The sequence below is a fragment of the Pantherophis guttatus genome, chromosome 3 (assembly GCF_059756535.1).
Source record: "Pantherophis guttatus breed Tessera chromosome 3, ASM5975653v1, whole genome shotgun sequence".
In the NCBI taxonomy this organism is placed as follows: Eukaryota; Metazoa; Chordata; class Lepidosauria; order Squamata; family Colubridae; genus Pantherophis; species Pantherophis guttatus.
The window spans coordinates 125,323,716-125,351,427 of record NC_142065.1 but is presented as its reverse complement, the minus strand read 5'-3'; the positions used below and the strand labels follow the sequence as shown (position 1 = coordinate 125,351,427).

The 27,712-nt window shown below is 36.0% G+C and overlaps 1 protein-coding gene across 2 annotated transcripts in view; it reads left to right on the top strand.

Annotated features, from left to right (window-relative positions):
* The first annotated feature begins 305 nt into the window (after positions 1 to 305).
* Positions 306 to 27,712, top strand: part of ICE1 (interactor of little elongation complex ELL subunit 1) — a 35,361-nt gene continuing 7,954 nt past the window's right edge. The window contains exons 1-13 of one of the 2 annotated variants that reach the window (XM_060691110.2): positions 306 to 525; positions 7,550 to 7,608; positions 9,479 to 9,514; positions 10,394 to 10,411; positions 10,694 to 10,805; positions 11,613 to 11,689; positions 12,710 to 12,747; positions 15,139 to 15,221; positions 16,085 to 16,124; positions 16,230 to 16,289; positions 18,650 to 18,739; positions 20,322 to 20,677; positions 21,831 to 26,102. In XM_060691110.2, coding sequence (XP_060547093.2) covers positions 433 to 525; positions 7,550 to 7,608; positions 9,479 to 9,514; positions 10,394 to 10,411; positions 10,694 to 10,805; positions 11,613 to 11,689; positions 12,710 to 12,747; positions 15,139 to 15,221; positions 16,085 to 16,124; positions 16,230 to 16,289; positions 18,650 to 18,739; positions 20,322 to 20,677; positions 21,831 to 26,102 — 5,334 coding nt within the window. In that variant the 5' untranslated portion in view covers positions 306 to 432. Of the gene's footprint in view, positions 526 to 7,549; positions 7,609 to 9,478; positions 9,515 to 10,393; positions 10,412 to 10,693; positions 10,806 to 11,612; positions 11,690 to 12,709; positions 12,748 to 14,873; positions 15,041 to 15,138; positions 15,222 to 16,084; positions 16,125 to 16,229; positions 16,290 to 18,649; positions 18,740 to 20,321; positions 20,678 to 21,830; positions 26,103 to 27,712 lie in introns of those variants that run through there. The other variant, XM_087890220.1, reaches the window with a different exon arrangement.

Below are 27,712 nucleotides of genomic sequence, written 5' to 3'. Positions count from 1 at the left end.
AATACAAAAGTTAAATTTTATTTAATGAATACATTTTATTTATTTCTATCCTGCTATCCGTTTGCAAAAACAGCACGGTTTGGAAGCTGGGAGAGTTTGCAACTTTCGGAGAACCGGCCATGCGGAGATAACATCACCCACATCTTACATTCAAGCCCTAGATATGAGAAAGCGAAAGTCAAGGTTGCGTAGTACGCTGGGAGTTGCCGTCTGCCGATTTGGCTGAGGGTAATTTTTTTTTCCTTTTTATCAGGCACTGCGTGGGGCAGCTAATCGCAGCGCCGGAGAAGGGTCTTTCTTCCCTCTTGCGTCGCACTGGCTTCTCGGGAAGATTTCGCTGCTTACCGCTACCGCCGCCGCCACCACCGCCACCGCCACCGCCCGAGGCTTGCAACGGGCGACGGATGGGCCGCTTGTGCTGCGTTGGGAATCATGATGCCCGGGGAGACCCCGCCGGCGGCCAACACGGCGGCGATCGCGGCGGAGGCAGCCATGGCCTGCGCCAACTGCGGAGCCCTTCAGCAGGTGGAGCTCTTAATCTTTGCCCGTGGCAGCCCGTCGTGCTGGGGGGGGCGGTGTTTTTACCGTATTGGGCAGTCCTGTTTTAAGACCTTATTGAATGAATGACCGGCGGTGTTTTAGGGACGGAGCGAAATTGTGCGGGTGTGGTGAATGGTTCGATTTTCTTGGGCTCTCTTAAAATTCCCAAACACTTTTGCGTCTTCCAGCATGGGGTGAGCTGTCCACTTTTGTATTCATCAGGAGACAGTTGGAGGGACTTTGGAGGTCTTCTTGTCAAACCCCCTGCTCAAGCACGAAACCTTATGCCATTTCAGGCAAATGGTTGCCCAATCTCTTCTTAAAAATCTCCAGTGTTGGAGCATTCACAACTTCTGGAGGCAGGTTATTCCACTGAGCCATTGTTAACTGTCAGGAAATTTCTCCTTAGTTCTAGGTTGCTTCTCTCCTTGATTAGTTTCCACCCATTGCTTCTTGTTCTACCCTCAGGTGCTTTGGAGAAAAGCTTGACTCCCTCTTCTTTGTGGCAACCCCTGAGATATTGGAACAGTGTTATCATGTCACCCCTAGTCCTTCATTTCATTAAATTAGACATACCCAATTCCAGCAACCATTCTTTATATGTTTTAGCCTCCAGTCCCCTAATCATCTTTGTTGCTCTTCTTTGCACTCTTTCTAGAGTCTCAACATCTTTTTTATATTGTGGCAACTGAAACTGGATGCAGTATTCCAAGTTTGGTCTTGCCAAGGCATTATAAAGTGGTATTAACATTTCATGTGATCTTGATTCTATCCCTCTGCTAATACAGCCTAGAACTGTGTTGGCTTTTTTGACAGCACGCTTCTGGCTCATATTTAAGTGATTGTCCACTAGGACTCCAAGATCCCTCTCACAGTTACTACTATTGAGCCAGATACCACCTATACTATACCTGTGCATTTGTTTTTTCTTGCCTAAATACTCTACATTGAATTTCATTTTGTTAGATAAAGCCCAGTGTTCAAGTCTATCAAGATCCTTCTGTATCTTAAGCCTATCAATTTTTATCATTTTCTAATCTCAAGAATACACAGATCGTTGCCCTCATTGTATTGTCAATTTAATTTTGGGGTGATAGTTGCCTTTGCTGAATTGTGCTGAAATTTTTTGCTTACGTTCCTTGGAAATGTAATTTGCCTTGAAAGGAAAACAAAATTCCACATATTCATCGTTCTAGTATTTTGTAGGTTTTGCCAATTTAGAACGGAGAAATTTAAAGAATTCCAATTGTAAATATGTTATCCAATCTTAGAAACAATGTGTATTTCAGCATTATGGTATAAGATTAAGATCTGAAGTCACCTCAGAAAAAAGTATCTGTAATGCAGCCAAGGAATACTGTATTTAAATTGCCCCTTTCAATATGATTTTGCTTTCTTGAGAGTAAGCCCCCTTGCCAGATTTCCATCAGATTTAATATAATGTAAGTGGAGATGTACAATAGTCAATATTAATATTAGAGTCTATAACTTTTACTCATTATGAAACTATTCTTACTGCTTTATGTATCCTTAAAATACTAGAATTTATTTTTTCAAGTGACATTGATGTCCAAATGATCAGGTTGGATTCCATCATAAAGAAGTTTCATGAATTTTACAATAGCTGCTGTTTGTCTGAGTATTTTGAATACTATTTAAGTTGAAAAAACACTATAAGAATATGAATCAGTTCGTTTTTCTTTAGTTGTCTTTATTTTATAATAACAACTAAAGAAAAGTGAACTGATTCATATTCCTAAAGTTTTTTCATCTTAAAATGTTTTCAAAATATCCTGTCATCTCTTAATTATATGTTTTGCTTTCATTTGTTTACTTTGATGTCTGTTTCTGGCCAATAAATTGTTTAGAAGCTCAAACTTTTAGATGAATAATTTTTATCCTTTTTTATTGTACACTTCATTCTTTTTACCTTAGTCTTTGACTTTCTTTCACTTTTCCATACCATCATAAAATAATGTTCTTTCTTAAAATTATTATTAGCTTGCTTGTGGTGCTATTTATTAATTTTTTATCAATTTAGACCTTCAAGTGAACTCTGACTCAGCAGAATTCTCTCTCTCTCCCTCTCTGTCTTTCTCCCCCTCCCCTCTCTCTTCCCTACAATAAGAGCTTAATAAGGTCCAGAGGCTCATTTAAATTCCGTGTGATCTATGATTTTTTTTTACTAAAGTGCTTATTTACTTATTCTACATTTACAAAGCAAGAGTGCATTTTCAGCTTTTCATTCTGGTTAAGGCTTTGTTAGTCTGCTTTCCAAGACATAAAATCTTTATTTTTGTCTAAGAGAAGATGTTTCAACAAGAATCTAATAAAATTCTACTCTAGCATTTCTTTAAAGTAGTCTGTAGAAATTGTAGCCATGACCCCGCAAATCTCTACAGTACATCATTGATTTTTTTTCACATGGTTATTGTAGGCTAATATGATGAATGGAAGCAAAATACAAAAAATAATACCATTGAAAGTTTTGCTCAACAGTAGATGACACAAGTGTTCTGTTTATGATGCCTCATTCACCCAAGCACATTCTATTTTACTCTTACTATTAAAATATTTAGGTCAGTTTGGCAGATAAACTGAAACAATTGTGTTTATATAGTATCTTTGCACATATTTTTTTACAAAGTAACAAATCCACTGACTATTGAATAGGCCAAACAAGTCATAAAAGGGAGCTAACAATTTCAATAAAGCATTCTGTTTAGGGGTAATTTTTCCTTGTTACAACCAAACCTAACCTGGTTATTTAGAAGCTAGCTATACCTAAGTATTGGACTTGATTTGTAGTAGAATCCTTATCCTATAATTCCTAGAATCTGAGAAATAGACATCTGGAGTAGGCACCTCTCTGAGCTTTCTCCAGTGATTCTGGTGTTTGGATTTACTTCAGAACATTTTATTAGGTGGATGTAAAGCAAAAAGGTTTCTGTTTACAAGTTGAATTGTGATTCCCCATCCCAGTAAGCATTATTAGGCATTCAGTACACTGCACCTTTTAATTGGTGGAATATAGGAAAGAGTAAAAAGATTTGCAAAGTTATCCATAGATTAGAGATTTTAGCTTGCATAGAAGTGTGATTGTGGTAAAAGTGGTATTTGGTTATGTTTATGGAATATGAGCCAGAATCAAATCTGACTAGTATTGCCCTTACCAAGTAATTGCCCTTATCATTAGCAGGGAATTATGTATTATTTTGACTGGTAATGCAATCTACAGTTTCTCTGTAGAGGTGTTTCCAAGTTGAAATGATTAGCAGATGATATCACCATTGCCCAGGGGATGCCCAGTTAGGGACTCCTTTCATGTTCCTGTTAATGAGTCCACTGAAGTGGTACCATGCTTTCAAACTGCTAGGTTGGAAGGAGATGGAGCGAATGACAGGAGCTCACCTCACCACACAGTAGCACTTGGGTCTCGAACATGGGTCTACAGATTGTCAACCCAGCATTCTAACCACGTGAGCCACTGCACTCCTAAACATTAAGTGAAAGTTGATTAGAGCAATAATGGTCAGTAAAGTCTGATATTTATGGGCACTTCTAATGATCACAATGCACATGAAAGACTAATTTGGAATATCGAAAGAATAAACTCATGATTAAGGACAGGATTTAATGTGAAAAATGAACAAAAGTAAAATAGATAAAATATATTAGAAAATAGATAAGCTGTATATCTGTGGTATTTAGGGAAAGATGGTTACTAAATGAAGGTAGTCTAATATAGAATTGAATACATGTAAAGAAGCAAAGTTGTAGGTTTAATTATGAAAGGACTAAAAGTCAGAGGATATGAACTGGTGTCATGGTTGTGGTCAGGGTGGATTTGATTTAAATCACAATTTAAATCATGATTTAAATCACTAGTAAAAAGGCTTGATTTAAATCAACTCGATTTAAATCATAATTTTTAAAGAGCAACTGTCATCTCTGCTACTCCTTTGACCCACTGTTGACTCACCGATAGTCCCAGTGTTGCAGAATATACAGCCTCATGCTACATAACTAAGCTCCATTTCATGCTGAATAAACTAAATTATTTATGTATCTTAAATAGAAAACTATCTTTACCCCAAAAGTTTTTTATTAAAATAAATTTGATAAAAATAAAAAAAAAATCGATTTAAATAAAAAAAATCCGATTTAAATAATCTGATTTTAAAAAAAAATCATTGATTTTTATCCACCCTGGTTGTGGTTAATAGGAAAGGAGAAATCTATAAGATGGCAATAGTTTTATGTTATGCTGTAGTGAATGGTAGTAGTGGAAAATAGGAATTTGGGGGAAATTATGTAACATTGTAAATGAATGTGATCAAGGGGGTGAAATAGAAACAGGAAAAGTGATTGTTCCATTTGGAGAAAAACATAAGAATGTGAATGTAACTGGTGATTATCTGCTTAGAAAAAAGCCTGTTTGTTTTGAATATGTGGTTAAAGCATAAATCTGTTTATAGATAAATATTTGTTCCTATTTTTTCTTTTCAGTATTGACATTCAGCCCCAATCATAGAGTCAGAATGAATCACAGTCAGTAAAAATTTAATAATTCAAATAACCCCACACAATTCAAAAATCAATTTCAGATGTCTAATTAAAATAGAACTAAATCCAACAATTCCTCAAACCATAAAGTTAAGGAAACCCCCTTATACTCTAAATATCTGGCAAAACAAAATCATTTTTACCTTCCTCCTCTCTTGAAAATAGACTGTAGGGGCTGTGTTGGCCTTTGGTAGTAAGGTGTTACAAAATGAAGGGGTAGTGACTCAAAAAAGGCCTGTACCATAATTCTTCTCCTCTCCTTTTTTATTGTGTGTATTATTACTTAAGTCCACCCTCACGGGACTATATTTTGGGCATTTGACAACTGGCTTGCATTTACAATCAGTTGCACCATCCCACAGATACATGACTGCAATTTGCAACATTTTTTGCCATTTCTCCGCCCATGCTGGATTTTCTGAACAACCACATGGTTCACTTAAAGTCCATGTAGTTTGTATGGTGTTGTTAAGCAAACTGCATGATGGTGGTGTCACTTTTTTCTTTTTCCTTTTTTTTCTCCTTTCTTCTTTTTATTAGTTTATGATATAAAATACATAAAAACTAATAAAAAAAAACTTTCCAATTGTCAAAAAATAGTTGTCATAATAAAGTCAAATCAGATCACATGGTGACTTGTTTAATAACCTACAACAACCAAAATTCTGGGCTCAATTGTGGTTGCAAGTTGAGAACTACCTGAATAAGGACTGGGAGATTAATGTCTACCAGCAGCAGCAAAGATAAAATCCAACATCAAACCTGAAATTTATTTTCTGTTGTGGCTTTTATGCTGCTCCAATGAAAAATAACTGAACAATTTCAGTGAGATCTAGAAACTCAAGAGCAATAATGTTGAACAATAGGGTGGATAACATATCAGCAGTATACTCAGTCTGTCTGCACAACCCAATTTCAAATAGATTTACTCACATCCAGTCATGTCAATAAGAGGGCACCTGATAACTATCTCCCATAGTATTTGTCACAAATTCGTTTAAATTATATCCAATTTGGTGGGTCAAGACACCAAAAGAGAACAGCAACCCAGGTCCCTAAAAAATATACACAAGCATTATTCACTATTGCTATTTTCCACTCTTCCCCACTGCTGCTACAACTTCTGCTACTCTACCTACTACTCCTTGTGAGTAATGCTAGAGAAAACATCCTTTTCTTGCTGCTTTAGGCTGCTTTACATTTTTACACACTCCTCCCTCTCTCCTTCTATCTCCCACACACACTCAATTATTTCATAGCAAAGTTTTTATAATTAACCTTGCCACGCTGCCCTTGGGGAGAGGATTTAAAAGAGAAGGGAAGAAAGCAACACAGGTGCTACCAATTTTCTAGGCAATCTGTTCTCAAATTACTGTAACCTCCACCATCCCAGCATTATGCGATTACCAAAACTGAGACAGATGTCAGATATGGCACTTCTTTATTCTTGCCCAAACAGTTCTTGATTATACAGGCAAAATCTTCGTAATGATCCCTAAGAAAGTATTTTGAACAAGGTCTTATTACACATGAGTTCACTAAAAGTAGCCTGAAGCCAAATACTGGGAATTCAGCTTTCTGTGGTCTAGGAGGCAGTTGCACTAGAGGATGGGATAGGTATCAGCCAATCTTCTGTAATCTGACTCCTGTCATACCTCCTTCCTATTACTATAGTAATAAGCCTTCCCATATCCATATTTCTTTCTGAGCAATTAATCCTCCCATCTCAACCCAACTGGAGTTGATTACTATGAGAATGAGTGTTTAAGCATATGTAATAATGTAAGAAGAAATAGGATGAACAATAAATGGATGCTGAATGACTGAGAATGCTGAATAGAGAAGTGAATAGTGTGAAAGAAGTACATTGAGGTGGTTTGGTAATATAAAGAGAATGAACGCGGATTAAACGACAAAATGAATAGATGAAGAAAGAGTTAATGAAACAACCAAGACCAGGAAAGTTGTGGTGATAGAAGATAATAGCCTTAGAAAGAGCTCACACTTGCTCACAAATTCATTCACATTTCTTCTATAGCATTTTTCTGGGTTTGGTTTTACCACCTTATTTTTCTAATATAATCTTACCTATTATGGTGTTAAATCTTTCTAGCTTTTTTTAAATAAAATTACTGCAGCAAATTAAAACTTATTAAAAATGTCCTGTATAAGGGAGTGTTTCTATCAAATCTTTAGTTTGATTTAAAATATTTTTTTTAATAATAGTTTTTATAAAATATTTTTATGAGAGTGCAAACTTGACAGTGATTTGGAAAAACAGTTCAGAATCTGTGCAAGTCCTGCACTTCTTTGCTGTGGATGACGGCAGCCCATCTAGAAAAAAGATTGTACAAGGTCCAAAGTGCTTCATCTAAATCATTTTCAAAGTCTGACAGCTCTAATAAATATTCTTAATAATTTGTCATCTTTTTTTTTTTTGCAGAATTTGAATGAATATATTGCTGCCTTAATAGCTTTAAAACAAAAAATAATTGATGCTGAGTAAGTATCTTTTCATCTATTTTTGCAAGCATTTATTTATTTTGTAGTCCTAAACCATTGTTTGAATATAATTAGGGACTAGATGGGAGGCTAGGAATATGTGACAGTGCAAATAAAATGGGCATAATGAGCATAAGGAATCTAACATGGAATATAATCCATGTTATAATCTATAAGAGTCTGATAAAATATTTTGGGGTATAACTTTAACACATTTTGGGAGTTCTGTTATGTCCAACACTACTGTGGAAGATGGTGTGGCAAAGATGTCAACCTGATATACTTTGCTGCTATGATAATGTTTTTCACATGGAATGCCTGTGATTCAAAAAGTGTTTGGAAACATTTTCACAGGAATATTCTTTGGAAACCATTTTATACCAGCCACTAATTAATTTTCACTGAAATAATTTTCTTCCAAGCACAGCTGATGCACTGGTTTTCACTTCCTGAGGCCTAAAACATTAAAAGGCAACCTTTTGTCAGCCATGAGGTACAACTCTCCTATCAATTATATCACCACCAAATGTCTTATTGTGTCTTTTTGACACAATAAAATTGTTAAAAGGGGTAGAGCAACTATTTGGGGCACATTTGGCCAGGTGAATGGGTTTAAACACTGGAATGGGAGCAAAATTTTCCTCCCATCCTCACTCTCACTTGGGAGAGAACCCAAGAAACTGCACTGTCAAATACCAGGCATTTTCCTGCCAAATGTTTGCAATATAATCTTGGATGGTGGAGAACTGCCAATGAGGCATGGATTTCCCATAGATGGGTCTGGTAGTGTAAAGGACCACTTTGCTTTCTAGTGTAGTGTAGTGTCAAGGGATCTTTATGGAGAGGGCAAGGGACAATAAGATGACAAACCATACATCATGCCACAGATGTTGCAATGTACTATATTTGTGTTGTATATAAGAGTGGCATGTGCATCATGACATCACTACATTCATGTTGTCATCTTTTTTGAGACGTCCTGTGGACACCACAATCTAGCATTTCAATTTTGCACTGTAAAATATCAGTAGTTCCTGTCAATTATGTGTAGAGAGTAAGAAGGGATGGCTAAAGATCCAGTGTATTAAGCATGGGAAATCTTTGGCTATGGTTGTCTTCCTGAATGCCCAAGGCTATTAACTCTCAGGCTTGGAAATAGGGCAGTGTGGAATCTTTGTTGAAGTTATGTGCAAAATTATGACTTTTATGGAAATTCAGCCAAGCCAATAATGTCTGTTTAAAGATATCATTCATTCATTCATTCATTCATTCATCATATTTATATAGTGGCCTATCTCATGTGACTGATAAAAAAGTAAAAAACAGTGGTACAAAAACAATCAGAAGTATTACTATTATGATTAAAAAGCAAGGAGAGGCAACAGATATTAACATCAGCAGAGCCACCTCAACAATAATGATAAGTAGGCAAACAGGTAAGCAGGCAGACAGATAGCTAGATAGATGCTATGAGCATAGTATGTGCTTACTTAAGCACTTGGGGAGCAGTTTCCCCACAATTGTTTACTGTTTACAGCCCTTGATATACTTACTTGGAAGCAGTTCAGTCATCAAGGTGAATCCGCATCTCCAGTTTTGGGGATACATTTATAAAACAAAAATGCTATGAGAAATCAGATCTCAAACATATCTTATATTTGTTCAAAAGGAAAAGATAATGCCTTCCCTTTTCTTCTTCTAAACATAAGAGACCATTTTCTGTAACTACCAGACAATGATCTTCAAGATATGCAGTTTAGATTTTGGTCTCTTGAGTTATTTTTCCCCCTTTGCCAGTCAGTAGTCTGTCTTGTTTGTTTGTCATGTGTGTTGTTTGTCATCTAATCCTTCTCCTGTCCTTTTCTTACAGCCACCTACTCGCAGAATACCAACAAAAATGCAATGATATCCTTTTCTGCATTAAAAAAACCTGCAATGTAGCATTTTCAACAGTGGCATCGGAAACTTCTAATAAGTGATGAGCAGTGTTTTGATGACATACTGAAGTGCATATACTATATATTTTATTCATTCTGACTTCTGAAATCTTGCTGGTGTAATCTGCCTGGTCTTTGATTACCCAGAGTTGCATCAGGCATTAGCAGCTAGATAGGGAGCAGCAGCCGCAACAACTTTAGTAGAAAGCATCTGCTTTGTTTCCATGACAGTGAGATTGTGTGGTGTTTGTGTGGGGAGGGGGTATCTGATACAAAGCACCCATAAAGTGAGAGTCACCAATTATTGTACTGCTCTGACTCTTCAGTCATCAAGCTACCTGATGACTTCAAGATAATTAAAAAAAAAATTGAATGCTGATACTTTTATACCAAATTTAAAATGCTAGTAAAAAAGCAGGGATTAAGAGAAATAACCCATCCCTTATCCATTCACAAATTCATGTATCGGTAAATCCTAAAGGGATTTCAGGATTTTATAAAGAAATGTTGTACCAGTCAACTTTGAATTCCTTCCTTTGGTTTCTAACACTCGTGATCCTTAATTGATTCTACACTGTCATAGGATTTGATCTCCTCCAGTTTTCTCTCTCCCATTTCAAAGGTACTTTTAAGATTTTAACACTTTTTAACAACCTTCATTTCTTAATTTAGGCAGCACCCCAAGTTTCTCATTATGTTCTCTCTCTTTCCTTATTATGGATTCACACTTTCAAGAAACCTGTTCTCTTTTGAGAGGGTTTATTTCCCACCCCCCTTTTTCCCCCCTGCTCTAGCATATGTAGCAAAAATAATTCTGTATATCCAGTTTTCTTTAACAAGTGAGCACAGCTTCAGTTTGCTAAAAGGTAAGAATTTATTCCAGTTCAATTTTCCATTGTTTGGAGTTTTATCAGTTTCTGGGTATTAATAGTTACTTATAATGTAACTCTTCCCCAAGCAATATAGCATGACAAAATAGCTTCTGTAGAATTAATTTTTGTATGACTATTCTGGCTTTATTGCTTCTTTGGGCCTTTGACAAAACAAATGCACAAAACAGAATTTCAGCTGCATTTTAAGTTTCGTTTTTTTCTAATCATTTTTAAAGCCATACTTTCTTTCTGTAAAGTTTTCTGTGTCCGTTTCAGAGAAAACAGTACACTTCATCACCAAGTGGAACAAATGTTCCAGAAAATATCACCTCTGAAAAAGTGTCAAGAAGAACTGGGATCTGTAAAAGCAGAGCTAGAAGAGAAAAGGGTAGCTTCGTCTTTTTTGAAATATTCATATTGTTTAGAGGCACTGCATTTTTGTTTGTTTTTTTTAAACATTATAATAAATGTTATGATTTGTATCTGGAAATTTATGTATTTTTGGTTTTGGTTTTGGTTAACCAAGTTTTGGTTAAAAAAATTATTACTTGGAAATTTGCATGCCTTGATACCATAGTAAGTCAAGACTAGGACTTGAAAAGTTAGCTTACACTCATTTGTTGACTAGCAGCTGTAAATTATAACTCTGTAATTAATATTGTATATTATTTATAATTATAAAATCTAAAAAGCGAATGAGGTAGTGTGACTTGCTGGCGATTTAACACTTCACTGTGCTGATTCATGTCCATCTTTTATCTCAATGGGCTTTCTTTTCTGATTTGTGTCATCTCATGCCTAGTACATTGTTGGACTTCTGGTGAGGAACATACAGGCTAACCTAGAAGGACTGTTAGCAGTGAACATTAGTGAGTGGATGGGTGACTTTAGTTGGCGATTTTTACTTCATTAGCTCCAGACATGCTTTTGCCCCATCCTTAAATGTAACAGTAAAACTTCAATACTTTTGGGATACACATTGACAAATTAACGTGGCTCATCATAGACACAAAATAAAAAAATGAATATATTAATGCCTTATGACTGATTATTATCCAGTAAAGAGGGGTTTTGCGGGGCTGTGGTATGAATTAAGAAACATAGATGAATTGTTCAAAAGATGTATGTATGAACACAGAAATTTCCATCTATATGCATATACATGTATACATGTATTCATATCATCTTTTTTTAGAGTTCACTTAAGATCTACCAAGAGACTCATCTGGAATATGTTCGAGTGAGAGAAGAAATGGATAAAAGTGACAGTGTGTGAGTCATTATAATGGAACTAACTAATGGATGTAGACTGCATTTGCCTTTTTTTTTTTAATTAAAACATTCAAATAATCATCCAAGCTCTTCCTGTAATTTTAGAGGGAAAAAGAGAGACAGTGAGAGAGAGAAAGATGGACCTTTGGGTGAGAGCGGTTATTGACTTCCTTGGCAGCTTTGATAAGAGGGAAATAATTGGTTAATATATTTCCACATCAGCAAGACCAGAACATAATTCCATTTTTTTATAGGAAAGCAGATGCAATTCCTGTAATGGGAAGAATACCACTTAGGGAACTACTCCATGCAAGATGGAAATTTTCTGATGACTCATTCCCTTTTTGCATAGATTGCCTCCTTTTCTGTGATGATAAATAGTGTAACCAAATGGTTTTGCTTGATGAGAGAAGTAGACGTAATTGTGTACCTTTCACTAGTTCAGGGAAGTAAACATCTCAAGCTAGTTGTCAACCAGGTTAGCAAGTTTTCTTCCCAATTTTCCTTTCTGCTTTTCTTGATGAGTTTATTGTATGTTATGAGCAGTCTTCATTAGGGATGTGCAAAGTATTTGAAAGGGACCCTCAATAAAGCCTGCTAACACATGCAAATCACCTGTCCTTGAAGTGTGTCTCTGAGCATGCACAGACAACACTTCCAGTAGTACCACCAGAGAAGCAAAGTGAGTATGCATATGCAGATAGCTCAGGGCAGCTTTTGAAATATTTCAAATGACATGGTTGCCTCACTGTTAAAAAAATAGTTGCTTCACTCACCTTTCCAGATTTTGCACAACACCCCCTTTTAATGGTTACACAATTTCAATTGTTATCTGTAAAGAACTGTAAAGAACACTATGGGCAGCCAACACTTCATAAAGCTAACCAAATTGTGAAATATCTAAAATGCAACTTTGATCTAAACATAATAGATTACATAAACTAAACAAAAACAAAAATATATTGAAGTTCTTGGCTCATTTTTCACATATGTATTTTAAAATTTTGTTTATACTTTCAGGAAGAAAAAATTAGAAAATAAAGTGAAAAAGCTTGAAGGTAATTTAGTCTTTATTTTTGTGGGGTGATGTTTCATGATTATAACACAAATGTATAATTGGCAAAAGATATTTAAATATACAAAAAGAGATTTTGGCCATAAAATTGAACTTGCTTCTCAAACTGTCATCTCATCTTCATCCCTGTAAACTAGGTAAATATATTTCATGCAATGCCATGCACTATAATCAGGGTTAAAGCATCCATTTACTAATCTTTATCCATTGTCTTAATTATCAACGTTAATAAAAGAAAAAGATGGAAAACTAAAAAGCTCTTATATTCTTCTGGGAAAAGAAAGTGGAACGTTATCTCAGCATTGTCTCTCTGGCAAAAAACTGAAACATTGCCATAGATAGCTGCAAGGATAAATGTTTCCAACCTAGTTCTTCCTTCTTTATTTTAAATTGAAAAAATAGATATGAAATAAGATGGGATTCGCTGTAACCCAGTGTGTCCCAAATCTGGGTAAATTATCCAAAATTAGATAAAAAGTATTTTTTTTCTTTAATGACATGAACCAGTTATCCAAACACAACAAAAATATTTAAATTAATTTAAAGTGTTATACATTCATTGAGCAAAAAAACCTTTCTGATAAATGGTTTTGGATAATGAAAGAAAAAGTTTGGAAAACACTCCTTTAACCTGTATGTAAGGGAATAACTTTAGATATCTAGAAGTCATAAAATAAATCTTTGTGGAGTTCTTGGTATTCTCTAAACTTGGTTGTTTGCTTGCAGACATTTCATTACCCGATTAACTAACATCATCAATGTAAGTGTGGGATTTGCTCCCTGTTTATACACAGTAACTTACCCTGCTGGTGTCCTGTCTTGCCCTGCCAACAATACCCTAATCAAGGTACAAGCAGGAAAACCGCACTCCAGTCAAAAGGGTTTAAGAGTAGGAGATCAGGTGATGCACCCCTTAAAAGATAAATGGCAGCAGCAGGAACTGCCAAGGCAATGCCCTAACAGATAGGGTGAAGCCAAGGTGTGAAGAAGGTTTCTGGGTGATGAGGTTTGAAAAGGTCCAGTTGTGTGGTTCAGCCAAGCCACTGTGGTCAGTAATTTCAATTTGGATTATCCATGGTGATCCAGTACAGAGTCCAAGAATGCCAGAACCTAACTGCTTTTTCTCTGATACATATTTGGGAAGCGTCATTACTTTTATGTGGAAACAGATTGCAATATTTGCAGAATTGAAATTAATAATTGTTAGTAATTAATTTTGTGTATATGTCAGCAGACATTAACACCAAGTTCTTAATCCATTTACTTGTAATTAAGCTCTATTCACTGAGTCTCTCAATGCAATTCTATACATATCTGCTTGAAAATTAAGGAGAAAACTAAGACTGTTTAACTATCAAATTCCATTTATGCTATTGAGAAACCACAGGGTGCTTGAGATTGGACAACTAACACCTAGTTGCCTGAATACAGGTAGTTTTTGCTTACTGACTGCTCATTCAGCCATCGTTAGTTATGACTGTCCTGAAAAAGGAAGTTTTATGACCAGTCCTTAAACTTGTGGCCATTGTCATGTCCCCATGATCAGGTGATTGCAATTCAGGCACTTGGCAACCATCACAGCTGGCTTCCAACAAGCAAAGTCATTGGGGAAACCAGCAGGAATTCACAGATCATAGTTACATGAGGTTGCATTTAATGACTGCAGTTATTTGCTTAACAATAACAGCCAGTAGGTCAGGCCCAGTCACATGATGCTTGCTTTACAACCCCATCACTTCACAACAGAGTTGCCAGTCCCAATTGTGATCAGAATATATTTGCATATTTGAGTTATATTTTAATGAATTTGATTAGATGACGAACATGAATAATTTCTGCAGAAATGTGAATCTGCATATTGCATTCTGAAAATATATAGTGTAATCATTATGACCAATATTTGCATTTTATAGTCTGTCAAGAAACCTTGAGGAAGTACTGATATATAAGAAGCATCATTCTGGATATGCATTTTGCATATTTATCATATAACTTACTATATGAAAGCAGTTTCTTTCAAATACTCTTATTCACTAAGAATCATTTTGGTTTGTGAGACCACCAAAAAGACACTCCAAGCACATGAAGTTTTTTTGTTTATACATTTAGAGAAAAGCTGTGGAACTGGTGTCTGCTGTTCATGTTTTACTGTGACTCTAACAAAGCAAAACTGTACACACATCCAGTGTGATGAAATCCTAATGAAATACATACTGGTACAGAGCTCAGTGTTGCAAACCCTGAATAAATATTAGAAGGCTAAACCAAACAGAAAGGTACTAACATCCAAGTGCACTGATAGATTCGTGCCATAATTTTGAAAGCTATCTGTGTTGTTTAATGCATTTTTATTACTTTGTTTCCTTAAATGAAGAAGCTGCAGCAAAGCACAGTCAGGAATTTAAGCAACTGAAAGCAGAGAAGAAAGTACTTGAGAAGGAATTGAAGAAAGCACAGGTAACTTTTTAAAGCAATAATATATAGTTTTCCTTTAAAAGAAAAAGACTAAAGTTTGTAGTATTGTTAAGTTGTAAGTAGTCACCTAACATGACAGGGGTATTTAATGTGTTCTAAGATAAGGAATGAATGTTATCAGGAGTCATTTGAGACATAAGAAAGTCTTGTGCTCTCTTGGGCACAATTCCCACAACTGAAAGACACCTTCCATTGCTCCTCACATTTGTATCAGACATGTGTATTATTTTAATAAGTTTACTAATGCAAAAAGGGGACGGAAACTGCAGAACTGAACTGTTCGATTTATAGCTTCTCCAGTGTGGCAACAGAAATGGCATCTGCAGAAATGATGTTTATTCCAACTAACTCTGATGATAATGGTAATATTTGAAAAAAAATCCAGGATGCATGATATCTTTGTATAGAGGGGAGAGGTTTGCTCCAATCACAGTACATTTGCCTTAACTTTGGATGGGCAAAGAAAGAGGCAAAATACATGTCAATCTAGAGGGAGGTAGTAGCAAAGACTATTTTTTAACCATTTAACAATTGAAGAATAAATTGTTCTAAAGTGGATGTTTCTAATTTGACATTATGCATGTAAAGTAGCATTCTTGAACACGATGTTTCTCAGATATGTTACGATTATAACTCCCAGAATTCCTTCCCAGCATATCTCATTGGCATTCTGGTGGAAATTCTGAGAAGTATATTTCAAAGGCATCTGGAAGACTGACAAAGACCACTTTGATGTTTTTAGTAGTGAACAGAAAAACAAAATCAGACATCTTTTTCAGTGTCACTACTGCAGATTGTGTACATCCATTAATTTAAATTGTTTTTCTTCCCATTTTGGTTAATAGGAAAAGATTGATGGCTTCCCTAACAGAAAGCAAAAGAAAGGTGACTTTTCATGATTTGTATCTGTTTTGGATGGGGGAGGAAATATTTTACTTGGATTCACAGTTTAATTTTTAATCTGATATATCTGGTTCTCTTTCTTCTCAGTGTTGAAAAATGCAGAGACCCAGAGTGAGAGTGAGAATTTAGTAGCAAATGTGGACAAAGGTTGGTATATGTAAGTCTTGCATATATTGTCGTTGATTATTCTTCTGTTCTTTGGTAACTGGTATAATTGGTTTATTCAGTAGAAGGCTCTGATGCTTTGGTATGTATGGATTGTCAGGTTTCAGTCAGGGGTATGACTATATATCTAGGATCTCCAGACACTTAACCCCTTATTTAGGACACAGTCTCTTTATCACAGACATGATGAAACCATACACACAGAGAGATGATTTGCTCAGTTCCCAGAAGACAAATCTTTCTGATCTACAATGTGAATGCTAGAGCTTTTCCTTCCACATTTCAAAGTCAGTGGTTCTTCTGATGACCCAGTGGAAATCATCTAATCTATTATGATGTTGTGGTTCTCTTTAGCATGGGAACCATTGGTTCCTGCCTGGCCAGGAGGACCACAAATTGGAGATTTTCCAAAGGCTACAAAAGATTTATTGATGTAATATTTATTCTGTGTTCCACCAAAGTTAAAATTACTGAAACGTTGAGGGTGAGTCCCGAAGGTGCTTTTTCAAGAGGCAACTGGACTTCCTTGTTTTTCTTTGAAAGACATTTTGCTTCTCATCCAAGAAGCTTCTTCATTTTCTTGGATGAGGAAGAAATGTCTTCAATTTCTGAAGAAGCTTCCTGGATGAGAAGCGAAATGTCTTCAAAGAAAAACAAGGAAGTCCAGTTGCCTCTTGAAAAAGCCATTTTGGGACAACCGTGACCTGGATGACTGAGAATCTCCAAAGACATTGAGAGTGAGATGCAGGATAAAGAGGCTGTCTCACTGTTCACCTAAAAGCCAGAGCAGAAATGTACAGATTGTAAAGATAATGAAGAGTTAAAAGCATTGGAACAGAAAGAAGACTCGGTACTTTACCCCATTTTTTTGGGGGGGGACCCAGTTTGATGGTAGAAAACTGGAAGGTACAGTAAATAACAAGCATGACAAAGGAGCAAATTTCGGAGATTGTTTATGAAGCTAGTGGAGAAATTTGAGAAGGAAGAATGTAAGGAAGTGGCAGATAAAAATTATTTGGTATTTTAGGAATGAAATCATTGGTCCTATCAACTTTTCCCACAAAATCAGTTATTTGAGATTATTAATAAGTGACAATGTGATAATTATGCTGAACTTTTTCTGTTTGAATTTAACACAATTAAAAAAATGTCTGTGAGAGGCAGCAATCTTTAGAATTCATTAAAAATAATAACACTATTTAAAGATTAATTTCTTACCATTTATAAGTACAAATCATTATCCTTGAAAGCAAACATGTAAAAGCTGGTAGTTTTTTTAAAAATTCTCCCAGCTCATCTACCAAAACAAGTATATTCTATGCACATGATAACATCTGAGAAGGAAAATGAAGGAAAATGTGTTCTTTCAAAGGCTTTCCTGCTTGGTCAACTTAATGTGATCTTTTTTTCCTTATCCCAGGTGATATGGTTTAAATTTATGTATTTTTTATATGCAGATAGTATAGAACAAATTTTGAATGCTAAGAAAAAAATCAGGTTAAATTTTTTTATTTTATTTCATTTCTGGGTTCATTATTTAGTTAATGAAGGGACTAGCCAAAATTACAAGGAAATGATGCAATTTAAATTGACGTGCTTGACTTCTTGGTATTGTTTATCATACCAATAGCCTGAATTCTCCAAGGAGATACAAAACTCAGGAGACTTGTAGAGAAGGAAAAAGAGCCTTATGACTTAACATTTAGATAAAATCAAAATATATACAGGAATATATATTTATATATACATATGTATAATTGAATTCTGATTTTGTTTAAGTATTTCTTTTGATCTCTATTTTGGACTTATCTAGGATTCCTTAATTAATTATGTATTCCACAAACATAGATCTGTATTCCATGATGCTACTGGAAATCTCTTATTTCTTATAGCCATCTTCATTGCTGATTAAACTGTTTAAAAGAAAAACAATATTTTATTTGTAACAATGATTTTTATATCTCCATCAATTATGCATGCAAGACAGTTCAGTAGAAAGAACTCAGTGGGGTCCAGGATATCTGTGATTTTCCATTCTTTTTATTAATGTGTTGTACTTTAGGCCTTGGGCTTTGACTTTTTGATGACCAACACCTTTTTTTTCAAACTTTGCTAAAAATTAGCTTTCTGAATTGTGTATATTCTACACATATGCCCCTTGTTTGGTGTATGTACTGTATATCTTAACATTGTGGAGATATGCTTCATTTTTTTGTTTAGAGATACAACACAATTATCCACCTGAATTTTTCTTTTTATCAGTGTCTTGGATTGCATATATACCATGTCCCAGTACATCAAACCACATGTAAACATTATAATGATGTGGATTTCTGTTACAGAAAAAATTAAATTTCTGTTGGAAGAACTCTGGCAGTGTATAGAAAACTCTACAGGAAAAAAGCAGATCAACAAACGTGAACACGCAATAGGTGAGATCAAATACCAGTGCTTTAAAGGAAATTTAATGTTTTGAAAAAAAACTTCTCATATTTTAATAAGAGTAAGTAACATACATGCTTCCCCCCCCTCTCTAATTGCTGGTTTTCCTGCTCCTTCAGAAACACATAGAAAGATAAGTAAGTATTTTCCAAATTTATTTATTATTAATTAAAGAAACCTATATAGCTTCCCAACTTGCTTAGAGTGAGAGACTAAAACGCAATATTCTTCCTATTCACTTGTACATTTGTTTATCGGGGGGGGGGGGAAAGGGGGGTTGCCTGTGCCTGCCCTTCTTCTGTCTTCCTTTCTTCCTCTCCAACCTACTCACCTTTGTGTTTTGTTCTTTCTATGTATTTGCTGTCAGCCTTGTATGTGTGCCAGCCTTGTGTATCTGTGTCTGATAGCATTGTAATCTGCTCATCTGTGTTTCTTTGTCTGAAAGAGAAAAGCAGAGATAAACAATCAGACAACATGGCCACCCTCCCTTAAGAATGTGGAATTATGCCAAGATACTTTTTGAACATGCCATACATACCCCTATAGCTATCAATGCTTAAGAAATATCAGCACTTACACTCTCTTCCTTGTCATTTCTGGGAGAAACAATCATATTAAGGGATTTCGTCCTACTTGGTTGGAGTTCTTTTGATCTATGGAGACAGAACTCTGGAGTAGAGAGAATAATATTGTGATCCTCAGGCTCGATCTCTGCAGAAATGAAATTTTATTTTGTTTATGGTCAAAAATGCCTCTTTGCTCAAAGGAGGGATGTTTTCAGGTGAGCTTGTATACTGCAGTAGCTTTATAGTGTGGTAGCACTTTAATGTGTGCACATATTAACACGAGGCAGGCTCCCCAGGGTGAGAGGAATGGGCAGTCCTTTCATTTTTCTTCACAAGAGTAACTTGTGAAAAATGAAAGAGTTTATTTGGAGACATCACACAAATGTTTCTCCCTACAGGTGACACTAACCTAATCTACTAATCTACTCCTATATATAATTCCCTCTTGGAAGTTGAAGGGGAAGGGAAGGGAAATGTGTTTTGGCTAACGACCCGTGCGCTCCCACAGAGAGGGCCTCCTCGGGGTGCCATCAGCCAGACAATGTAGGCTGGTGACCCCCAGGGGGAGAGCCTTCTCTGTGGGGGCACCTACCCTCTGGAATCAGCTCCCCCCAGAGATAAGGAGAATCCAAGACCTCAGTGCCTTCCGTCGCGCCCTTAAAACCCATTTATTTAAACAAGCCGGGCTGGCTTAAGATGAAATTTTTAACTGTTTTTAAATGTTTTAAACGTTTTTAATTGGTAAATGAGTTTTAATTGGGCCAAATTTATATATCTTTTAATTGTTTTTAATATTTGTTCTGCATGTTTTTTTAATCTGGCTGTACACCGCCCTGAGTCCTTAGGGAGAAGGGCGGTATAGAAATCCAATATAAAATAAAATAAATAAATAAAATAAACATCTAACAACTGGCACAAATCATTTTGAAAAGTATATTTTTGCTACACTAAACTTCCAGGGAATGGAAATAAAATACATCAAAGTTTTTTTTTTTTTGTCTTATAGAAAGAGGGCAAAATCCTGAAAAAGTGAAGAAATCTGAAAGAGCATGGCTATCAGAGCCCTCTACAATGCGAACTTCTCCAACATCACTGAAGATACAGGTGGACAAAAAAATTGCTGGAAATAGTCACCTGATAGAAAACAAATTTATGGAGACTACTAAAACGAACAACGGTGGTATTTCTGATGAAGACAGGTGTCTAGATGGTTTTTCTGAGGCAGATTTTGCAACAAATAACATGGATCTTCTCAACAAGGAGCAAGAAGAATTTGGTGAAAGTCTGCGAGATGTTTTGAAATGGATTAGGCCTCTTCCTCCTCTTCTCTCACCTATACAGTTTTCACCTGCTACTACTCCGGTAAATTCCAAAAAGGGATTAAAATTAAATATTTTATTTATTTAACTTCAGAAATTACTGTATTTTTAGGAGTATAAGGCGCACCTTTTTCCCCCCCTAAAAGGGGGTGAAAATTTATACACCGAATGTAGCCCCACCCACCCACTGGCCCCCACCCTTTGGCCTCTGCCTCACAGCATTTACCTCCTTGCAAGCAAACAGCAAGAAAAAACAGCTCCTTTCAGCTTCAGCATAGCCTAATTAGAACAAGTTGATTGGATCGGCCTCCCGACTCTCAGCTGATTTGCTCTCAGCTGTTTTGCACAGGGCTCTGCTGCTTGCTGCAAAGAGGTAAATTGCTGGAGCAGATTTTTTTTCCTTGTGCTAATTAAGCTATGATGAAAATGAAAATGAAAGTAAAGCAGGCTGTTTGCTGTTTGCTGCAAAGAGGCAAAATTGCTCAGAGGCAGAGGGAGATTTCTTTTTCTTCTTTTCCTCACCAAAAAAGGTAGGTGCATCTTATACTCCGGTGGGTGCGTCTTATACTCCGAAAAATATGGTATGTCAAGACTGTTCTGGCTGGAGGTAACTTTTTGGCCAAAAGTAATATGAAAAAGACATTGATGTTTGTGATGATCTTCTAGCCAACAGTTATTTCTGGTAAAGAAGCTTTATAAGTTTCAAGAATGAACTTCTTTCTTGGGGGGGGAGGGGGGACTCTTTCAAAGATAAGAATTTCAGAATTTGAATAGATACTTTTTTTCTGTAGAGATAGTGATGAAATTGATGCAACAGAATTAGTGCATGTGGAACAAAATATATTTCAGTTACAAGATTTGCAACTATCCGAACAAAATTTGTTGACATGTGACTAGATTGCTCCAGAGAACTCCAGAATGTTCCTCTTCTCTATGGACTCTGCTGAAATTATTCCATATTATGTTATTCTGGAGGCAGATCATATTTTCCAAAATAAAATGATGTTCATCAGAAATGATTTAAAGTATTTTGGACACAATATTCCAGATGAAATAAGCCTGTTCCAGTGCCATATCAGCCCAAAATACTTCTAAGGATTTCTGATATTTAAGCAATATATTTTTCAGGCTAATTTTTGTAACAACTATATACATTATTAATTAGTACATTAATATTTACATTTTTCTCTTCTAAGGACACTTTATTTGGAGACATCACAGACTCTAGTGATGATGAAATGGAGCAGAATGCGCAAACACTTGAAAATATTATAGAAAAATATGAGGACAAACCAGCATCTAAAACTTTGCATTTGACAGGATTTTGCTCACAAGTTTTAAAAAACAGCAGTGTAAAGACTCATCTACAGGAATCACATGAAAGATCGAAAAAATTAGAAAATGAAGAATCGGTGCTGTCATCTGACTCTATGCTCAGAACATCAGAGTACTTTCATGAGAACAATACTAAATCAAAGACTGAAGAAAAACACCTAAAAGAAGACTCTGACTTTGAACTAATACACACAGCCCCTGAAACAATATCTCCCACTACAGAGAAACTCAGTGAAAAAATGATTAGCAAAATCGGACATGTGCTGGAAGAAACTAATGATTTCATTCAAAAGGAGGAAAAGAAAAGGTTAATTGAAACAAAAGAAGATGATTGGGGTCAAGGACCCAAAGGCAGTGAAGAACAGCAAACCAAAGAACCTATTTCAGTTGCTGAAAACACACCAGTGACTTCTAAAAATTTGAAGGATCCTTCTAATGATAAAGAAGGAAAAGTCATGGAAAGTGTTTTTGAGGACCTTCAGACAGAATCTTACTCAGGAAAAGCAAGCCTACTATGTGAAAAGCATACTGAACATATAACAGTAAAAGGACAAAATGGGGCAGCTGAAAGAAATAATGAACCATTAATGGAGGGAAAAAAGAATGTCAGTAATTCTGAATTCCTCCCTGAAACAAATCTTAGTGAAAGAGTTGAGCGATCAAGTGCCAGCATAACGTGTATGGAATCTATTGAAAAGAATATTAATTCTTTGGAAACTTCTAATAAACCTCATTCTGTAGTGGAGATAGGCAACCAACAAAATGGAAGCGAGGTAAATGGAAACAATGTGCAAGCTGATGTATTGAGATCAAATTCAGATATTGCAACATTATCTGAGGTTTTGAAGCAATCATATCATGGCGGCAAAATAGTTGAGGCCATGAATGTTAGGTCCAGAAAAAATGTGTCTGATGGAGCTAATGAGGGGACAAAGTTAGAAGATACACTAAAGGAAAAACATCTACAATTAGAATGGTTACTTGATGAAAAAACATGTATTAAATCAACACAAGAGGAATTAACTTGCAAAAGCAGTACCAACAAGTTACCAACTCAAGCATCCTCTCCTGAAGACTCTTTGTTGAAATCTGAGGGATTTACTGAAGCAAGTCAAGTATCCCTTGAAGTACACAATGTCACTGAAAATGCTTCTCAAATGGGACAAGTTGAAAATGCAAACATTATACCCAAGAACATGTCCAAAGTAGAAAGCATTGGGAGTAGTTTAAACAGTTACATGGAAGACTTAAATCCGCTAAGAAAAAGGCTTATGAAGCTAAAGTATGAATCAAGGAAACTCACTGAAGTGGGAACTATACAATCCCTTAAAGTAGGATTAAGTGAAAAAGATTCACCTAGTTTGATGCATAGGCATTCACAAATTGAAAAAAATAGCTCGATGTTTATAAATGAACTACCTGATACAAAAAAGTATGCCATGGAAGAAAAAGGGCTGAATTATTATTGTTCTGCATCAAATGAAGTAGCTTCAGCACAGAACATGAGCAGTGATACAGTTCAACCGATGCAAAATACATCACAGAGAAAAAATGGAGAAATTGAATCAGCCTTGTCTGTTGTTATGACAGGTGATTCTGAAGCAAATATAGAATCTATGGGTGTTGCTGTTCCCTCTCCTGACAATGAAAATGGTGATCACATTGATCCACATAATTCTGAGGAAAATTGGAAGAATAAAAAGTCAAAAACTATTGAATCAGAGGCAGATAAGATGTTGAATCTGAGAGATATAAACTGGGATTACCACAATCCTAGTAATAAGAAAGATAAAATGGATTTTGAACAAGATAAAAATGATGGCACTTTCAACAAGCCCCAGGCATCAGTTACTCTTGAAAGTTGCAGTAAAGACAACTCTAAAATGCTGTCTTCTGATAGATATTGTCCAAACAATATTAACAGTGTAGATACTTCTACAGAAAACAAATTGCTTCTAAATCATGGGGAACTTCTTATTCCCAGGGATAAGAATTTAAACATGTGGTCAAGAAATGATCCTGTAAAAAATATCAATGAAAAAACAGCTAAGGATGCAGATACTGTATTGAGTACTGAAATAAGGTCTAGAGGAATAGATGAAGTAAGTATGTTAGAAAATTCTGTTTCAGTGGGGAAATCCTCTGACTCCGATTCATCAGAAGAAGAATTTTATCCGTTAAGAAAAGTGAATTGTACAAAAACACATCCAGGATGTGCAGTATCCAGAGTCATACCTTGTTCAATCAAAAACAGTGAAGCTAGTCTTCCACCCAGTACGACTTCTTCAGATGGTGTCAGACATGAGTTGTTCCCTGTGGTCACAATAGAGGAATGCTCAAAAGATAAAAAAGCTGAAGTGGGTGACACTGACTTCTCTGTAAATGAAGTGATTAAAAAGACATGGGAACATTCATATGCATCAGTATGGCCCTGCACGAATGAGAACACAACCTTAAAAATAGAAACCACCTCTGCAATAGAAAAGTTAGAAGAAAAGCAAACAGAAGAAAATGTTCCAACAATTACTTTATTGCCAAGTCAGGATTTATCTAACAAGAAAACGATCTCTGGGGAGTCCTCTATGAATGATCTAGATGTTAATGATGATACAGCTGTACTACAGACAAAATACCCTGTTGATAGGGAAGTCCACTCTGACTTACTTGTAGAAAAATCCAACATGGAATTAAAAAGGAGCGTTTCCACTTCAGAATCCAGCTCAGATATAGACCAAAGTTACATCATGGCTTGTCATATTGATGATGGCAGTGATATATCCCATAGCAAGAGTCATGATATAAATAAAGGAAGCATTGCATCTAAGACCAACAGGACATCAATATCACCTATCTCTGAGTCTCCCACTTCTAATAATAAACTACAAAAAATGCTATTAGAAAAATTGGAACCACCGGTTCCTTCTGCAAAGAATAGAGTAGAACAAACATTCAACTCTTCAGACCTTGTCATGATTAAAGCACAGGAAGATATTACTGATAGTGATGATACCCATCTCCAGACCATATCTATCTGTAAGAGAAAAAAGAAAAAACAGCCTGTCCTATCAGCTGAAACCATTCTAGCCAATGTAGATACTTCTACACAAACTATGTATTATCCAAAAACTTTAACAAAAATTATGCAAGAGATGGGTCCACCATTACCTCCATTACTTCCACCTTTGCTAGCTACCCCTCCAAGAAGTGTTCAGCGCAGTTCCCCTGTAGCATCAATTTCAAGCCACTCTTCCTTACCATCTCCACTTGATGAATTGATTTCTCCTTTACATAAAACCCCACTTCCTCCTCTAACGTCAACACTGTCAGAGATCCCAAAACACAAGTCATCATCATCATCATCATCTTCCACTTTATCACCCTCTGAAATTTCAGTAGGTCAGAGAAGTTTATCGTCCCCTCTTCGGTTTTGTTCCAGCACTCCTAAACATGCCCTTCCTGTTCCAGGTAGACTGCCTTCATCTACACCTAGCAATTCTGTTCCACCTGTGCCTCAGGAAAATTCAGTGAAAATTTTGGACAGTATGTATCCAGAATTATCTGCTCGGGCAAGAACACTCAATATCCTGAAAGGTAACATTCAGTTTAATAGGTCATCTTCTCTAGATGGGAAGGGTAGCCATCAAATCAGTGGCTTTAAAGCAATTGCTTCCCCATCAACTGCTTTTGTGAAAACAAGGATCAGATTTAAATCTGATCCAGAGAAGCTGCTCTCCAATGTGAATGAGACTGGGAAAAGGAAGTTGCCATCTGTGACCATGTCAAAGAATGTCAAAAGACCATGTTTAGAGAGCAGCAGATCATCAACACTGAACCCCTGCTCAGAAGAGCGCTCCGATGGTGACCAACAGTGCATTCCTGATGGTGACACTCTGGACAATGGGAATGCTATTAAGTCAACAGAAAACTGTAATTCAGAATCACTTTTGGAAATTGAGAAAACAGAGGATCCTGATACGTCGGCTGTAACTGTAGCATTGGAAAAAGTTTCTGAAGCTTGTTTTGACCTAATGCCTGTTATTCGTAGCCGAGTTCTTGTTGGTAATACATCAAAGGTTCCAATAATGAGAGATGAAGAGAAAGAAGTTGTTTATGAACTTGCTGTTGAAAAGAAGGTCAGCTTTATATTTATATAGATATATAACATGTTTTCATTTATTAAAAGAAATAGTGAAAAAAACCTTTCTGGGATAATACTTAGAGCCTTAGTCCTGCTAGAAGAGGCATTTAAGAGCTGTTTTGATGATGTATTTGATTTTTGATTTCTAATTGTCTAAAGATAAGTATCATTCAGTGAATGATATGGAGATTTTTTAAAAATCAATCATAGCTACTATGGATAGGTATTTAGGTCCCAAAGGCGCTTTTTCAAAAGGCAACTGGACTTTGTTTTTTTTTTTGAAGACGTTTCTTCGAGGAAGCTTCTTGGATGAGAAGTGAAACATCTTCAAGGAAAAAGTCCAGTTGCCTTTCAACAAAGCATCTTTGGAACAACCATGACCTGGATGATTGAGAATCTCCATAGACATAGACATGTCTCAGAGAATCTATGGGTTGAGGTCCTAATTCCAACATTAGGATTAAATTGTCACTTACCTTTTTAAGTACTATAAAATTAAATAGCGATACTTCCTTGGAAGTGAAGTGATAGATGTCCTCATAAATACAATGTGCATTAAAGAGTGCTATGCAGAGCAGTTTTCCATCCATGTAAATTTCAGTTAGAGAAAGGAAGTGCTTTGCTTAAAAATCCCTATCCCTCCTTTGAATATTTGTCCTCCTTTTGGCTATATCACATATATCAAAGGTTGACCTGTCCTATTGTTTGAGATCTACTGGGTAATCCAAAGGTCAAGTACCTTGGTGTAGGTTACTGTTTTAAAGATCTTAATTTGTTTAACTTTTAATTTGTGCTGCTATATAGACCTTTAGAATGTATTTTGCATGTATTCCATATTATTTAGGTGGCAGGACTACAGTTGTGGGATTAGGCATATGTGAAACGTTTTCTAGAGAATCCCAAAGGTGCTTTTTTCCAAGAGACAACTGGACTTGCTTTGTTTTTCCTTGAAGATATTTCGCTTCTCATCCAAGAAGCTTGTTCAGAATTGTAATCTAGCTTGGTCTTTTCTGAAAAGCAGTGACTTTTCAATCCGCCAGGCAGAAATCACTTCTAACTGGAAATTTTTGGCAATGAATCGTCCAGAGCACCTCTCTGAGGGAGATGGGTGGGTAAGAAGTGTGAAATAACAATCAATCAATCTTTTCCATATGTTTATACAATACTACTAAGATGTGGCCTTCCCCAGAACCATCTCTCTTTTTTCATCCAATTGTGTGCAGCACAAATTGCATAAGATTTGAACCAAATCATCCGGAAAGGGCTAAATTTTTTATAATCAAAGATTTTATATAAAAACAAAAATTAGAAGCTAAAGATTATAATGGGAATAGGAAATAATACAATAATAGTCACTAGGTAGACATGGCCAAACTTCCGGGGTATCATTTTGAGGGCTTGGGGTATTTTTAGGTGCATTGATCTTGAGCTTGAATTAAGGTTTGCCCAGGGTTTTTTTTTTTTTCCCCTTTGGGAAATCACAGTGCCTTTTCTCAGTTGTTTGCCATAGTTTCTGAGAGCTGCAGGTAAAGGTTTTAAAGGGTCAAACAGTGGCACAATTTGTAAGTAGAACTAGGACACCAGTTGACTTGATAGGAACCAACT